This window comes from Danio rerio, chromosome 1 (genome assembly GCF_052040795.2).
Source record: "Danio rerio strain M-AB ecotype USA chromosome 1, GRCz13ab, whole genome shotgun sequence".
Lineage (NCBI taxonomy): Eukaryota > Metazoa > Chordata > Actinopteri > Cypriniformes > Danionidae > Danio > Danio rerio.
Window position 1 is genome coordinate 34,175,780 of NC_141021.1, and position 17,434 is coordinate 34,193,213.

The 17,434-nt window shown below is 34.3% G+C and overlaps 2 protein-coding genes across 2 annotated transcripts in view; one reads left to right on the top strand and one right to left on the bottom strand.

Moving 5' to 3' along the window:
• The window catches only part of LOC147846886 (uncharacterized), a 207,954-nt gene that overhangs the window by 8,286 nt on the left and 182,234 nt on the right, over positions 1 to 17,434 (top strand). Inside the window, exon 5 of the mRNA XM_087237323.1 lies at positions 3,836 to 5,078. Coding sequence (XP_087093449.1) covers positions 3,836 to 3,860 — 25 coding nt within the window. The 3' untranslated portion in view covers positions 3,861 to 5,078. The remainder of the gene's footprint in view (positions 1 to 3,835; positions 5,079 to 17,434) is intronic.
• Positions 2,671 to 4,637, bottom strand: lbx1b (ladybird homeobox 1b). The gene is given in 2 exon segments (NM_001163312.2): positions 2,671 to 3,607; positions 4,076 to 4,637. Coding segments are annotated over 2 exon segments (798 nt in total). The 5' UTR covers positions 4,389 to 4,637; the 3' UTR covers positions 2,671 to 3,122.

Here is a 17,434-nt window from a genome sequence, read left to right on the forward strand (position 1 = left end):
ACACATAAACATGCATTCAGTGATTAATTAAAAATGAAATGTGGAACTATATTGTTTTGTATAAGTTTATTATGTGACTAATTATCTCAGAATCAAAAAAAATAAAGTCTTAATGTTTTTTAATGCATGATTAGAACAGTGTGTATTGCATTTATAAAGTATGTGAATAATTACTGATAAAACAAGAAAAGAAAAAAAAACTCCTGAGCCAGTGGTAACTTGATAACATATTGAAAAAAGTTAATTTAACTTTGGCCAGTGTGGATTAAATATACACCAGTAAAGTGTTCAAATTAACTTGACGGACAGACAGACATATAGAGAATCAGACAGACATATGGGCAGACAGATGAACAGATTCATTGCACAAAATATTAGTGGAAATAAATCTTTTGATGTTTAAATGTTCCTCATTTTAGGACTGATCACAGAAACATTCTTTATAGGGAACAAAGAATGTTTTTTATATATTGATGTAAAAAATAGTTTCAATTAATGGGTCTTCAGCTTGCATCAATAGCAGAACTCCTTTTTGTGCTATATAGAAAGTCTGTCTTTCTGTCAGGGTCATACATCTTTCAGGCTCTGTTAAGGTTAGTAAAAGTATACCAGTTAGATACTTTTATTATTTGTTAGTATTTTATCTTTAATTGTATATGGTTACAAAAAAAAGAAAAGAAAAGAAAACAGATGCAGTGGAGAGCTTGTTCCAGTAAAATCTTCACAATCCTTTATGGTTAATTTTTGCTAGCCATTATGATTGTACTTTGGTAAAATTGCATGTTTTACCAAAATACATTCATAAAAAAGTAGCATTTTGAATGTACCTGTTGAGAGAGTGTTAACAGTCTGTTCATTGACAACCTAGATTTGACAAACAAAAAGGCAGGAAATAAAGAACCCCAAACTCTCTCACACATAAGCATTTAACCATTAAGGTTCTTTGGGATGATACGGTTCTAAATTAAACCATTACCATGGGCAAATGACCTTTAAAGAACCTATGGGAAATGGGAAAAAAGCCTCTGAAATTGGTTTCTCTGGATTTACTGGGTTTGAGTAAAATGTTAGTACTTATTTTAAAAGGGATATCACAAAAGTTAGTCTGTTTATCTGGGTCTGAAATAAAATTAAATCACTGCAAAAATACACTATCATCACATGATTACATATAACATATAGGACAAGCTTCTAATTTTATACAGCCCCATGCAGTAACAGTGCTTAATCTCTCTCTCTTTTAACAACATTAAGTAGCTTCCTAACATTTATTACTACAACGGTTAAGCCACTCAAAGCCAGCGCTGGCCTATGTTGTTCATTTGAAACACACCTGCTACTGACAGAATGCTTAGTGTGTCTTCTTTTTAAAGCTCACACGCTCTTTAGCACATTGTTTAGTTTTTGCCGTTATTAATCTCCTGAAGTAAAGCAGTCTTAAGGTAAAGATTCGAAGGAATTAGGCATTAAACAAAAGAGCCCCTTTTAGTAAAGTTGACATGAGGGACTTTGAACGCTTAACGAGTCCCCCTCCTGAACATGGAAAAAAACTCCAACAAAATGAGAACGTATTCTCTAACCAAAAAAAGTCCCCCACACAAGTCTAACAAATCATTTAAAATCACCAAAAGGGGGAAGAAAGTCAGTGCCTCACAAAAAAGAGAGAGCGTTTCATTGTAATTCATTGACTTGTTCAAAACGCCAAGCTAAAAAGACGAGATGAAAAGAGCGGACATTCATGGGTACAGATGCTTTCTCGAGGAGAGACTCCAATGTATGGCCTTTGTTCGCGCTGCGTTAAACAGTTTAAAAGAGGGGTTAACGCAATCCATCAAATTGTCTGAAATTGTGTGAAAATTTCAGAAACCATATGGCCTCCAAACGTTTGCGTCTTTTTTATGTGGCTGGACACACTTGTTTCAGTATGGTGAACCGCAGGAGTCCAGCCATGCGCCATTGTCACTTGTCACATCAGGGTGGATGGCTCATTTGTCCTCAGCTTTCATGCTTTACGCTGGAAATTACTGCTTCACCCGTGAACAAAAAGGATTATATAGCCCTGGAGAAACTGGACCAAAACTTGGCGTTTTTTTGTGTCTTTCTTCTCCTTTTTCTCCCCAGCGCCCCAGATTTGTGTTTCTCACATAAATTTCGCCCAGAAAGGAAAAACACACGTTGTTGGGTCAAAAGCCAAGTCACGCTATTGGCGAGTAAAAGAAAGAGTGAAGCCAGCCAAAGGCTCTTTATTACTGCAGAGAGCAAAAAAACAATAGCGTTAAAAGGGGCAAGAATGTTTTTCTTCCTTTTTTCTTTTTGAGTAAAGAAATCAAGGCAGTTAGTAATTTAAAAAAAAAAGTATGAAACCCTTGGCCGTCGTGAACAGGTTTGTTAAGCTCTGTTTACAGTTATTTAACATCTGAGAAATGTAGACCTACAAGTTCTGTTTAATATATATCCCAAAAAACAACAACAAAAAAAAAACATTTATTAACTATTAAATAAATACCGTGCATACTTTTTACTGTCAATAATCAAGTTTCTACTAATTAATATTTATTTAAAAATACATCAATCAAATTTACAATTTTATTTTTAACAGCATAATACAATTTTATTTCAGAATATGGGGATTGTTAATGATTTAAAGACATATGGCAACAACATATTTATAAACGGTATAAATGTTTTATTTTCAAATTCAATTTACATTAAATGACACACTGTAACTGGTACAATGCCACAATGTTAAAAGGCACTCCAAGTAAACAGAACAACAACTTTATATAAAAAAAAAACTGCATAAATGAAACGTATATGTAATAAATACACCTGTAAAAATAGTTATCTTCAATAAAAGGTTGTATTGCTCTGTTTGATGCCCTGGTTCATGTTCAATATTCTTTACATCATTAAAGCCACATTATGTACAATATATTATAAATATAAAATATACAGCTGCTAGTTCACTCAATGTCGAACTATAAAGGAGATAGACTTGCATAGTCTGACTATAAATTAAACTAAATCAGCTTCTCTAAAGAGGGTTATGTGCATGCGTTCATATTATTATTACAACGTCTGAAGATATGCGTCACAATTTCAGGCTACACAGTGGTTTTAAATCAGACATCGACGTCTATTTCCACTTCTTCGTCTTCGGAGCAGTCTTGACTTGTGTGGTCTGAGAGAGACGACATGGGGGACAGACATAATTTGTGCACAGTCTTGTACTCGTGACCCAGCCGTGGTGAGCACTGGGGCCCCGGGTTCCCCGTGGCTCCAGCGGCCGCACACCTCTCCAGATCAGCCAGTTTAGCGAGTTTATCCAGAGGGACTAAACCTGTGGATCTAACGGACTCCACGTCCGCTTTCATCTCCTCGAGGTCTCGTTTTAATTTCGCCCGTCGATTCTGGAACCAGGTTATGACCTGCGCGTTTGTAAGTCCCAGCTGATTAGCAATTTGGTCTCTGTCGGCAGGTGACAAGTATTTTTGATGGAGAAACCTTTTCTCTAGTTCATATAACTGGTGGTTTGTGAAGGCCGTTCTGGATTTTCGGCGTTTTTTAGGACTGTCCCTTTGACCAAATAATTTTAGCCCATCCTTTCCTGTGCATGAAAAGGAAAAAATAATGAATTAAGGCCTATAAAAAAAAAAAAAAAAAACTTTTTCACCAAAAAATGACAATTCTTTTAAATTTGTTTCAAACCTTTATGGTTTTGAACAAAAAGAAGATTGAAGTAAGCTGAAAACTAACTATTCACTTTCGTGTTTTTTTTAACTATAGGTGGACGTAGATTCCAGCTTTTTAAAATATCTTCTTTTTCTTTCAACAGAAAAAATAAACTCATAAAGGTTTGAAACCACTTTAGGGTAAGTAAATAAATTGGGGTGACCTATCGCTTTAACATCAGCTGAATTTTAAATTGGCCTACATAATTAAAATAATATGTTCACCAAATTAGGCCTACAATATACCCAGAATTGAAGTAAAATCTGTATAAAATTATCCACAATAATTGTGAGTATTTAAAAAACAATTAATAAATCGAAAGCCAACTGATTGTCTTTCTTACCTTCTGCTGCTTGGAGAACACCTAATTCGAGACCCTTGAAGGTTTTGCTCGCCAGTTCCTGCAGAGCGCACAGAGGCGAGGCTTGAGTGATGAGAGTCTGCCTGGAAACGGTGATGCTCTGTCGGACTCTGTCTGATGCTGGAAGTCGGTGAATCCTGTGAAATCGTTTGACAGTCGGTTTGCTGAGGATGTCTGTGATGCTGAATGGCGTTAAGGGCTTGTTGGAGCTCGCGGGTGGTGGAAGGTGGTCCAGGGGGTTCAGCCCACGGCTCTCCATAGCACCACAGATTTTGACGACTTTGATGGTTGTCATTCCAGCCTTTGTCTATAGCAGCTTTGGTTACAAATTATGTGGTTCTATAATTAATTTTGGAAGAAACTTGTATTGCTTCCAACTTGTAGCCTAATTCTAATTTAAAAATCTAAAAATGTCCTTGCAGTTCTCCGAAAAACTGCCTAACAACAATGGCAACATTTAACGAGTTAGTCTTCTCTCACCATCAGCACCCAACAGGCAACGGCAAATGAGCAGTTATCCTTGCTTTGACAGCTCTGCAGTTCTGAAAAGAGTTCTGGAGGCTGAGGACACTTAGCCTACTTAGTGCTCAGTTAATTAACTATGACGAAAAGGCGGAGTCGTGTAAAGTGAAGAAGGTTTTTGTTTGGTGGCTGTTGTTTGTCTTCTGCACAAGAAACAAACAGTTCTAAACGACAGTTGATATTTTATTATAATTCTCTTTCAAAGTGGAGAAATGGTGAGATGCTAAATGTATTTAATTATTTTTGACATTGAACAGTTTTAATAAACAGTCCATAAAAAGGTTTTATACAAGTTTATAAACGTTTTACAAAAATTACATTTGTTGTTAAGACTTTTAATGTTTTACAGTGTGAACGAGACAGAGTCCGTCAGTGCAGTGCCAGTGACCCGACTGCACGCCTGATGGATTAAAGAATAATAATTGACGCATTTATGGCCCTTTGGTTTTCTGAAACAATTATAGTTATTTTGAATAAAATATACGCAATTTAAACTAAATATAAGTGACACTGGATGTAGTTTTAGGATGCAGCCATTATTTCTGAAAGATGAAAAAAATATTGTGTTGGCCTTTAGAATGATTGTTTTAAATTGTTTTTGTTGGCCGTTTAAGGTCAGAGGTCCATTTGTTTCGAGCGCTTTTAAATACCTTTTATTACGCTATAATTTTCTTAAAAACGACAAATCTTAAGCAAAATCAGATATTTAAGCTGAACTCTTTTCCCCAAACAGCACGCAGTTATTAAGTCAAACCTTTAAAGCGCATTCGTGCAAAAGCTATAAATTAAGTCCAGCTGGAAAAAAAAAATAGAAATCTTTTGAAGAAACCTAAAGTTAAATATTTTTGTATGTGGTGAAAGTGTTAATAAAAAAAAATGAAACATTACAGAAAATTTGTAGATTACTAAATATGTATAACTGTTTTAATATTATTAAATAAAAGCACAAAAACACAATCTAAGAAAACGAAACAGCATATGAGCTGTTAAAAGAATAGGACACAGACTTTAATTCTGACAATAGACATGTATTATTTATTTGAAAGAATCAAACAATGCTCCTCTTATTTTCTCTCTCTTTCGCTCTCTTTTTTACTTCAAACATCACACAAAGACACACCCTCTATTCTTGCAGGCTGTGCAGGAAACATGAATTAGCTCAGTCAATGTGTTCTGACCATTGAGTTAATAGCAGTCTTGACCTCTTGCTGCCGTCTTTGTTTAGTGTTTATAAATGTCAAGTGGTTTTGAATTAACTGGACAGCAAAAATCTAAAATGCACCTTTCAAAAACGAAATAGTTCCAACGTCTAATATCAATTAATGAAAAATAAAGTTTTGGTAACAAAATTTGCTAATAAGAAATTTATAATCATGACAACAAACTGGCTTATCAGAATCTAATTCTAAATAGTATATTCATTGAAAGCATTGGTGGAATAAAATTGTAGTAATTTTAAATGAAAGACTGTCTGATTTCTGTAGCAGCTGCATGGGTCTCTCAGAGGGAAAGCATTTCAGGTCAACTGAAGATTATTTATAAACCACTTTAAATAATTTTATGATCAAAATGGCAATTTTGTACATTATATTATATTTATATTATGATTTTTTTGGCAAGGTTATTAGATTTCAACTTTACATATTTTAAAGTTTTAGATATTTTATTATTATTTATTTTTGTATTTCAGTTAAATTTATGTAAAATATTTGATGAAATTATTTACAAAGTTAAATCTTGATTTAATTCTACTTATTTTTTCAAGACAGCAACATTTTTTACAGTGCTATAAAACAGTTAAAGGTAAATATCAGCGTAAATAATAAAACATTAAAATAAAATATACAATATAAATTAAACCACACTAAAACATATTTTAATTACTTTGACGTTAGCAATGTTTTAATGCAATCTCATGTGTGTGAAAGTAAGAGCATAGACAGAGGAAGTAGAGTGAACAATATCCAATTTCTAAGAGAAACACGAGCGTCTGTTAATCCACCAAAACCCACACCTAAAAATGGACCACCTTCAACGGTGATCAAGTTTCATTTTTATGTGCATGATCAAAAGTGTGTTCCAGTGTTTTATTTCACATCTTAACAGTCCCTGCATGGTTGGGAACTGCTGTAGGTCTTGAGAGCCATAAAGACAGCAAGAAAGACAGTAAAGATTAATTGTGTAATCGCTACTATTTGTGTACATTTTTATCAGAAGCTAATATGCTTTGAAAATGAATAAGCTATAGGTCTAAATTTAAATAATATGAGCATGTTTTATCATTATCATCTAATATGGGTAAATAAGGTATTGTCTGTATTGATAAATATCAAGTTTAATAGCTTGCAGAAGTGTTGCTCTTCTGTGTTTATTAAAGCAACCAAACCTTAAACAATTATCATATACCCATACAGTATAAGGATCACAGAAAGAACAAGTAAAACAGCTTTATTACTATTTTTTTACAGTGCCTCATTTTATTTTGCTATGTATGTTTAATTCGTAAATTATCATTTAAAAATTCAGCAATATTTTGACTTTTGTTTTCATAAGTTTTGAAACACTAAGTAAATACTTTACTTGTATTTAAAATGCTTTCTTTAATAATGACATATTGACTTTTTGAATATTTCCAAAAGGCTTCATGTAAATAAAGTGTTTTACCCCTATAATGGACAACTGCTAAGTCATTATTTCAAACCAAGTCAAAATGCACAATTCATAACAAAGAAACAAATCTGATTTCAGGTTTCAGATTTTGGGAATTTTATTATCTTCTTTGGGGTTACATTCTGTCTATTGGGGCCTATATCTTAAAATCTTGGATCTTGTCTGAAACTCCCCTCTTAATTTTTTTTTTTTTGTTTTTTATATTTCGCCTGTTAAAAACCCCAAAATTGAAAATGTATTGACCATTTACTCACTTAAGTGCTTTTAAACAATTTAGATTTTTTTTCCTTGGTTGAACACAAGATAAGATACACTGAAGAATGTTGGAAAGCAGCAGCAATTGACAGTAGAAACCAAAATGCTGCACCGTAGTTTGTTGTTTAAAATACTTATTTAAAATGAGCTGAATCAACACAATTTTTGAGTTGTCTTTGGGGGAAGACAACCTATTTATTTTATGTTTAATTTAATATTTAACAATAGGAAATAAATGCACAGATTTGTTTCAATTTCTTCTGTTTCCTCTTTGAATGAATGAAAAAAAGTTAAGGTGATTAAAGCAATTAATTGTTTAGCAAATTTCTCTATACCATTGTTGTTAATCAGCCCCCATTTTGCATTTTGACTAAAGGCCCACCACAAAAAGCCCCTCTGAGGGTACAAAAGATGGTAAACTGCAGTATCTCTGTTCTGCAACAATTTGTTTTCACTATACTGTTTCTCTTTAGACATGAATGTATCTGTTGGATTCTGAGAATCCTGGGTATCTGAGGATCTGTATGATACTCCAGAGATAACAGCAGAAACAAAGTTATTATAGAGTTTGTTGTAATATTTTAGTCAAAAATAGTCTTGTATTATCAAAAATGTTTGCATTCATGATAACAATTTTATTGGTTACATTGCTGACCTTATGTAATCACAGAGTTGTTGGCATTGTGTTGATGTGCTTTTCACCTTTATTTTCTAACATAATTTTAATCCCAAACAAACTTCCACAATATTTTCTTATCACAAAACATGTGTCCATAATCTTAAGGTCTAATATATGCCATATAAATAAATCATTCAAAAACATGATTTTAATAAATACTTAAAAAAATATTTTATATGGTAACAAGTTATTTTAAGTGACAATACCGGCTATTAACAAACCATTAACTAAGACTATTACCTCAATAAACTGCTATAGGTAGCTGCTTAGTTACTAAGGTATTAGTTGGGTTTAATAATATATACTAACTAATATATACAGTTGAAGTCAGAATTATTAGTCCCCCTGAATTATTAGACCACTTGTTTATTTTTTCCCCAATTTCTGTTTAACGGAGAGAAGGTTTTTTCAACACATTTCTGAACATAAGTTTTAATAACTAATTTCTAATACTGGTTTATTTTATCTTTGCCATGATGACAGTAAATAATATTTGACTAGATATTTTTTAGGACACTTCTATACAGCTTAAACTGACATGGCAGTAAAGACTTAACTAGGTTACTTAGGTTAACTAGGCAGGTTAGGTCAATTAGACAAGTTATTGTATAACAGTGATTTGTTCTGTAAATAACGAGAAAAAATAGCTTAAAGGGGCTAATAATTTTGTCCCTAAAATGGCGTTAAAAAATAAAAAAAACTGCTTTTATTCTAGCCAAAATAAAACAAATAAGACTTTTCCAGAAGAAAAAATATCATCAGACATACTGTTAAAATCTCCTTGCTCTGTTATGCATCACTTGGGAAATATTTAAAAAAGAAGAAAAAAGAATTAAGGGGGCTAATAATTCTGACTTCAACTGTGTGTGTGTGTGTGTGTGTGTGTGTGTGTGTGTGTGTGTGTGTGTGTGTGTGTGTGTGTGTATATATATATATATATATATATATATATATATATATATATATATATATATATATATATATAATTTTATTTTATTTTATTTTTATTTTTTGAAAAATAGGCAGGTGATATGCCAGCATTTAATAGTGTGAATTGTGATGCTAACTAAAGTTTATGTTCATAACTTCTGATTATTTTTATTTAGATATTTATACAGGGAAACATTCATAATATTAGAAATGTAGTATAGTGATAATGTTGTAGAGGTGTAAGTGTTTATTCATCTTTTTAGATATTTATTGAGCAAGACAATATTACTGTATATATTTAGTCTACATAACACATTTGTAACAGCAAATGTTTCAGGGCATCACATAAAGGTCAGAGATTAACGTTGTTGGACTGCTATGTGAACAAACATCTCTGGCTTATGTTGAGGGTCACAGCCTTAGATTAGTCACAGTAAAACAAGCCAATGAAGATGAGATGAAATTACACACATCTATTGAATGAAAAGAGAACATAAAGATAAAAAATAACATAAGCATAAAGATTGAGGATATAACGTAAACAAATTAATTCAAACATTTTGTAAGAATTTACTTTTGTTTTAAAACATGATCTCTTCATGACCTGCCTAAATATTATTAGAGAGCAGCACGAAGAAAAACAGTACATCTGTCATTTATAGCATATTATTTGAATAAGCATGCAGGAACAAAGAGAGGCTTCTTGACAATATATTGAATGTAGCGAAATATTTTATAATGGCCTCAGGCCTAACAAATAATTAGATACTAAATCGGTGTAATTAAGAGCTTAAATCTTAGAAGACAAAAAAAAACTCATCAACATTAAAAAATAAATTTTAATACCATTAAATAATGAACTGAAGCAAGGAACATTAATATAATTGTCTACTTCCCCTCAAGATAATGGTGAATGGGCTGTAAACAATAAACTGAAAACTGGTAAATTATAGATACGAATATGTCAAAATCTACAAAAATATGTGGCTGTTCTTTGTATTCTAGGTTGTATAAATACATATATTATATTATATTATATTATATTATATTATATTATATTATATTATATTATATTGTTATATTATTTGTGGTAATAGCCAAAAATACATTGTATGAGTTAAAATTAATATTTTGTTTCATTCCAAAAAATATTATTAACTAAAGATCATCTTCCATGAAGACAACTTATACATTTCCTATCCTAATTATATCAGAACTTAATGTTTGAGTAGTAATATGCATTGCTAAGAACTTTATTTTAGAACTTTAAAAAAGCGGTTACTCAATATTTCAATTTTATTAATTAACATTGTTTTTTACTATTTGATTGTGGCTGGCAAATATTTTCCTATCCTAAATATATTACATAAACAGATTATTTATTCAGCTTTCAAATTATGTATATAAGTTGTCACATTTATATGGCAATAAAGGTTCATGAAATAAATAAATAAATAAATACTAATGCACAATCTGAAATTATGTGATTTAATGGTTTACTGAACGCTGTTGAAATGTGTCTTGAGGGTGCACTTACATGTCTGACACCTACTGGAGAGACATTGCATTGAAAATATGTCATGATACAATAGTACAGGGTGATTCAAAAAGAATACCACACCTTTGAAAATCTGTATTTAGTCTAAGGAACGTGATGTAACCTTGGGTAATTAATCAATGTAAAGAGTACTTACTAAAGTTTTTCAAAACTTCAGAGCTTCCTTAAATCGACGACAGAAAAAGCTTAGCTCTCCTTTTCTTCTTTGCAGAGTTCTCAATTTTCAAAGTTGTGATATTCTTTTAGTAATAATTATCTGTAAATTCTTATTTTAATTTCTGCTACAACCACAACATACATTATATGTTATTTATTAACTCTCTTGCTATAGCTTTAAAGATTACTTTTATGTAGTAACATATGAAATATTACAGAACATTTTTGTTCAAAACACTTTTACTTAAAAATTAGTGAACTCTCAAAGTGCAACATGTATTTGAGTGAACATGAGACTGAATCCGCACAGCAGCCGGCTGCCCCTTTTGTCCCGATGGCAGAACATTTGTTACACTGCGCCCATGTGGCATTGTGCCTGTCTGCTGGTTAGGCCTGATGCCAGGGGACACAGTCGTTTCCCTCCAAATCTGTTCACACAGCCTGGCATCAAAATACCTCCGGTTGTCCCTAATGTGTTTGAGAATGTAGCAGATTGGGAATGTTTTTGTGTCGTAGAAACATTGAAACTTGATATTATAATAATAACACTTTCAAAACATTCCAAGTGCAAACAGTTGTGAATGCATCAAGTGAAACAAACCAAAGAGTATTGTGTGTAATTGACCGAAGAGTGATTTGGCTGAGTGACCGGTCAAAATGTCAAACCTGAATTGTTTAATTAACAGTGCAGGCTGTGACAATGTAGTCCATTCAGCAGTACAAGCAACACTCTCCAAGTGTGAATGAAAGCATATGTGTGTATGTTATGTAAGGCATAAGGTATAGTGTTTGGCTGTTATCGCAGAATAAATCCAGGCATTGAAAGTCCAAATGGGATAGATAAAAAAAAGACTTAGATAGGTGGATAGAGATGTGATTTGCAACTAATAAATTGAATACAAATCTGACAAAAACGAAAATGACTGAATTTGAAATAGGCTACTACACTTTTGATATTATTTAGTCACAAGATGGCGCCAAATAGTCAAAAATAGCAGTGTAACAGACAAACATTTGGATTTACAGAATAAAAAGGGTCACACACCAGATGCACCACTCGGCGACACGTCACGCAGCACCTGCATTTTAGAATTCTAAACATGGATGTCTATCAGGGTACACACCGGCACCGCAAGTCGGCGGCCGTCCGTGGCGCCCACTAAGGACACTGTTCTTATTTCTGCCACACCACAGAGCGCCATTTGAATAGTATCATATTAAATAACATTTGAATGTGCGCATCTGCTGTGTGATACTTTCAACTATCACGTGCGTGCCGTGCCACGGCGCATCCGGTGTGCGACCTGCCTAAGGGTTGTTGAGATAAAACTTGATGCATTTTGTCATTGAAGGTTCTTGAGTGACACACTGTCTCCACTGATTACATTCATTCTATCCCTGAATTTCACACATCTTCAGCCTCCCGTTCCCCAACTCACCCAAGGTGTAAAGATCCCCTACCTCTCCAACTCTTCAGCTCCCAAAGAGTAACATCACACCCCCTCAACACCACCAGTGTCTGTCACTCCACAGGATTCCCTACATTAGTCCATCAAGCTCCGCTCTAGTCGCTTGTCAACCTGCCTCAGTCATGTTCTTCCATTCCTGTTTCCCTCCTGCTATACTTTGCTACTCAGTACTACTGGCTTTAACCCAGCCCACCAAGCTCCTATTTACCTTTCAGCCCTGTGGGCCTGTGATATGGCTTCTGGTCCATTCCTAGGGTGTCACCCTGGGTTTCTATTACCAGTTTTGTATCTGTATGTTAGTAACCTTTGGTGCTGACAGAGATAGACAAGTTTTGACCATGGATCAACTCTTCTTCAAATCCTTCACTTTGCAAATTACCTTAGTTCAATTCATTTCATCTTTACTTCTATAGCACTCTTACAATGTAGATTGTGTCAAAGCAGCTTTACATAAAAGATTATAGTAAACTGAAACAGTGTCAGTCCAGTGTTCAGAGTTTAAGTTCAGTTTAGTTCTGTTCAGTGTGGTTTAACTTTCATTGTTAAAAGACCAAACACTAAAGAGCAAATCCATTGATGTGCAGCTCCACAAGTCCTGAACCATGCAAGCCAGTGGTGATAGTGGTAAGGAAAAAACTTCACCAATTGCCGAAAGTGAAGGACAAAAAACATAGAGAGAAACCAGGCTCAGTTGGGCAAGATCATTTCTCCTATGGCCAAATGTCTTGTGCAGAGCTGCAGTCTAGGCCCCGGAGGCTGGAGAATGCTGGATGTCCATTGTAGAGAAGCTGCAGGTGGGAAAGGTCACCGGCTGGTGTACAGGCTGGCCCTTCAGGATCAATACAAGGACTCGTCTGTCACTGGGGTCTTACAGAAATCAGTCTCATGCTCTCCACTCCTCCATGACCACCACAGCAGCTGATCAGGCCTGGTCCAGGATTATGGAAACCTCAGCAATAATAAAAACAGAGTAACAAACGCAGATGCCTTTCAAATTATAATGGCCTTTGGGAAACGTTTTGGGCTCCGCTTGCCCTAAATAATGCAGACTAACAATCCTTTAGATTTGGATTTCAAAAGTGTTCGTGTTTTATGCATCCGTTTTCTGAACTTAGCTGATAAGAGGAGAGGGGTCTGGATGCAGACCAGGTGCAGTGCAATCTGAGCTGCATCCAATGCTTTTTAACGGGCTCACCTACCCCAACCCCTAACCCTACCCATTACAGTGACATCACTCACTCCATTTGAGTGTATTGTGTCTCACATTGCATCGCTAAGTGATGCAATCTCAGCTTGCATCATAAAGGCTGGATCCAGATACTATTGGATAAGAGTGGCATCCAGTGTGATCTTCTGTTTCTATAAGCCCATTTACTTCGTGGCTTGATGTGTTATTTTTCCAGAAATATTCTGATGGTAAGTCATGTTGCATTTCTTTCTGCATGAAACCTGGTCATTATCCTCTAACTTTTGGCATCTTTGAACACAAATCTGCCAGTTGCTGGATACTGAATGTTTTTCTGACCATTGTCTTTATAATGTGTATAAGGGTTTTGACATTTAATTTATCAAGAAAAAAAAAATAATGCAATATATTTCCTACAGATTTCCAACATATAGACCATTTTTACATTTTTGGGTTTCTCTGCAGCGAAAGTCATCATAGTTGGTAAACTTCGAGTGCAGTGAATATATAGGAGAGAACCACAAATACATTTTTTGCATTCCAAATTGTTAAAACATACTGTCCCGTCAATAAATAGTAAATTAGAAACACCTTGCGTAAGTGTTTACTACATTTTTGTAATGTGATGTAAAAATGTCATTATACAAAGTATAACTTTATTAATGTATATACATTTCAGAAGTTTACACTTAGCTGATGATTGATAATAAGCTTGTTTGTCATGCTGTCCTGGGAGACAGCCCAGAGTTTATAAGATCCTTGAGTCCTGGGCTCCCTCCTGTGAGCAGGCCGAGAGAGGAGTTTAAGCTCAGGTAGATCTCGATGAACTACTCCAACTTATTGCTGACTAAAGATAGATATACAGATGGATAAGGAGAGATATACAGCTTGCTAAGAGCTTGACTATAATGCCAATTTGGTATATTCAATTTACTTAGAATGAGCGGAGAATGAGCAAACGAAAATGACTTCAAACAGAAACGTTGACTGGTTTAGTATGGACTTTAACCAGAGACATTATTGTTGTGAGGCAACATTACTAATAACTGGGCCGCTGTATTGCCCATTTAGAATGGTGGGGAAGTAGGGGTGGGTGGGGTATTCTTCTGGATGAAGATACTAAGATAAGAAAGGTTATTTGTAGTGAATTGGGAATCATCTGATCTGCAGGACCAGACGTGGCCAATCATAAGCATGTGATCCCCTCGAATCAGTTTATAAATAAACTTCACTTTAAAAAAAGTCTAAATATTAAAAACGGTAAAGGATTTAGAAGCTAATAACCGTTAAATGCGTCATCACCGTTTTGTGAAAAGTCTATTCTCGTTTTGTAAAGGTTAATACTGATATCTATGTATCCGTCAATGAGATAATAGGTAGAATATTGAATCTCAACATATTGTGCCACTGGGGTGTCATATGTTCGTCTTGTCAGATCAATGGCTTGCTCTGACTGAACCCAGCTTTACGTATCGTAGAGAGACAGAGGGAGGGCTGCGGGGATCTGCTTTGAGTCTTTAACATCAATTACATTCAGTTTGATGAATGGGAGGGCATTAGAGAAGAGGAATGCTCAGCTGCTCTTTGTATTTGAGGAAGTATGTGTCAGAGTGAGGGTGTCTTTGTGTTCATTTGTGAAGTCACTTAGCAGCATCAAGCTTTGTGTTTGTGTTTGTGTGTGTGTGTACTGTATAAGAGGAAAATCTGTGTGTGTATCAAAGAGGCTTTGGTCTCCCCCTTTGCAGTTTGGCCTGAAACACTCCCACATTGAGCCTGTCAGACACTCATCCATCAGAAGGGTTAATAAAAGCCATTTAGGCATTTTAACGAGTCGGCCAATCACACAAGAGTGGGCTCATTAGCATACTCAATTGCCCTCATTTCTGCTAGAGACTGTTGGAGGCTTAGCTGCATTGTTGTCATAGTCTGTGAAGTGCTTTAACCTTGTAAGACCGAAATTAAATGATTGGGTGAACAAACAGCAAAAGGAAAAGAAGCAAAGGGCTGAATAAATATACATCCGTTTTATCGTCACTCGAGACTGCTTTTAGCTTTTTTAACTGTATTTGTTCACACATTTACCATATACAGATTGGGTAAATTAATTTTGTACCTCACAGATTAATCCAAGAATCCTCTACCCAGACAACATGTCGACTTCCAATATAAAAGAGCTGCATACTGGAATGATTCATCTAAATAATGTGGTTTTGCATTATCTTATTGAAATATGCATGGGCATCCCTGGAACAGAAGGCAGCCCATTGTGCTCCAAAATCTCTGTACTTTACAGCATTAACGGTTCGATAACAAAAGTGCAAGTTACCTTTGACAAGGGCACTGACACAACGCCATACTATGTCAGACCTTAGTTTTTGGACTTGTTGCTGGTAACAGTCTGGATGATCCTTTTCTTTTATGGTCTGGAACACACAGTGTCCATTTTTCCCAAAAATAAATGAAATGCTGATTCATCTGACCACAGTACTCGTTTCCACTGTGTGATGGTCCATCCCAGATGAAAATGTCGAAACGTCAATGGCACTTCAGGACATTGTTAACATATAGCTTCCTTTTGGCACAGCACAGTTTTAACTGGCATTTGTGGATTTAACTACAGTTGAAGTCATAATTATTAGCCCCCCTTTGACTTTTTTATTATTATTATTCATTTTTTACATATTTCCCAAATGATGTTTAACAGAGCAAGAAAATTTTCAGTGTATGTCTGATAATATATTTTTTTCTTTTAGAGAAAGTCATATTTGTTTTATCTTGGCTTGAATAAAAGCAGTTAAAAAAAAAACATTTTAAGGTCAAAATTATTAGTTTCTTTAATATATATATATATATATATATATATATATGTGTGTGTGTGTGTGTGTGTGTGTGTGTGTGTGTGTGTGTGTGTGTGTGTGTGTGTGTGTGTGTGTTTCTTTTCTCAGTATCTTCATCCAGAAGAATACCCCACCCACCCCTATACATATATTATATATTGATTGTCTTCAGAGCAAACCATTGTTGCAAAATTACTTGCCTAATTACCCTAACCTGCGTAGTTAACCTAATTAACCTAGTTAAGCCTTTAAATGTCACTTTAAGCTGTATAGAAGTGTTTTGAAAAAATATCTAGTAAAATAATAATTTACTGTCATGATCACAAAGATAAAATAAATTATTAGAAAGAAGTTAAAACTATTATGTTTAGAAATATGTAGAAAAAAACTGTTAAACAGAAATTGGGAAAAAAATAAACAGGGGCTAATAATTCTCACTTCAACCATATGTATTATGGTCTTTGACAGGTTTGCCCAAAAGATGATATTGCTTATAGATGAATGATGATAATTTTTGCAGTGCCGCCTGCAAGATTAGAGATTGAAGTTCAGCTTAGGCTTGCACCCTAATCCTTTACTCACTGAAATTCCTCAATATTCCTTGAATCTTTTAATTTTGTTATACACTGTTGAAGAAGAAAATTCAATCTCTTCCTCTCTACCTTTGAGGAACATTGTTTTTAAACATTTCAATAGTTTTCTCCCATATTTGTTGGCAAACTGGTGATTCTTAACCCATTTTACTCCTAAAGGACTTTAACTTTCTTGGAGGCTGCTTTTGTACCCAATCATAATGACAATCACCTGTTGACATCCCCTGTTTCAAATCACATCATTATTTAACCAATTTACCTGATTACAAGCCGTAAATTGCTCGTCACAACTTTTTATTGGAATGTTCTGCAAGGATGTATATTTACAAATGAAGTTGCCTAGACAAAAAAAATGAAATGTCTTGTGTTCATATTGTCTGCCATGAAAAACAAGTCAAAGTAAATTTGGAAATTGCTATTTTATACTATTAATGCTATTTTATTAGCATTTTCCATATACCGATTTTTTATGATTTGCGATTATAT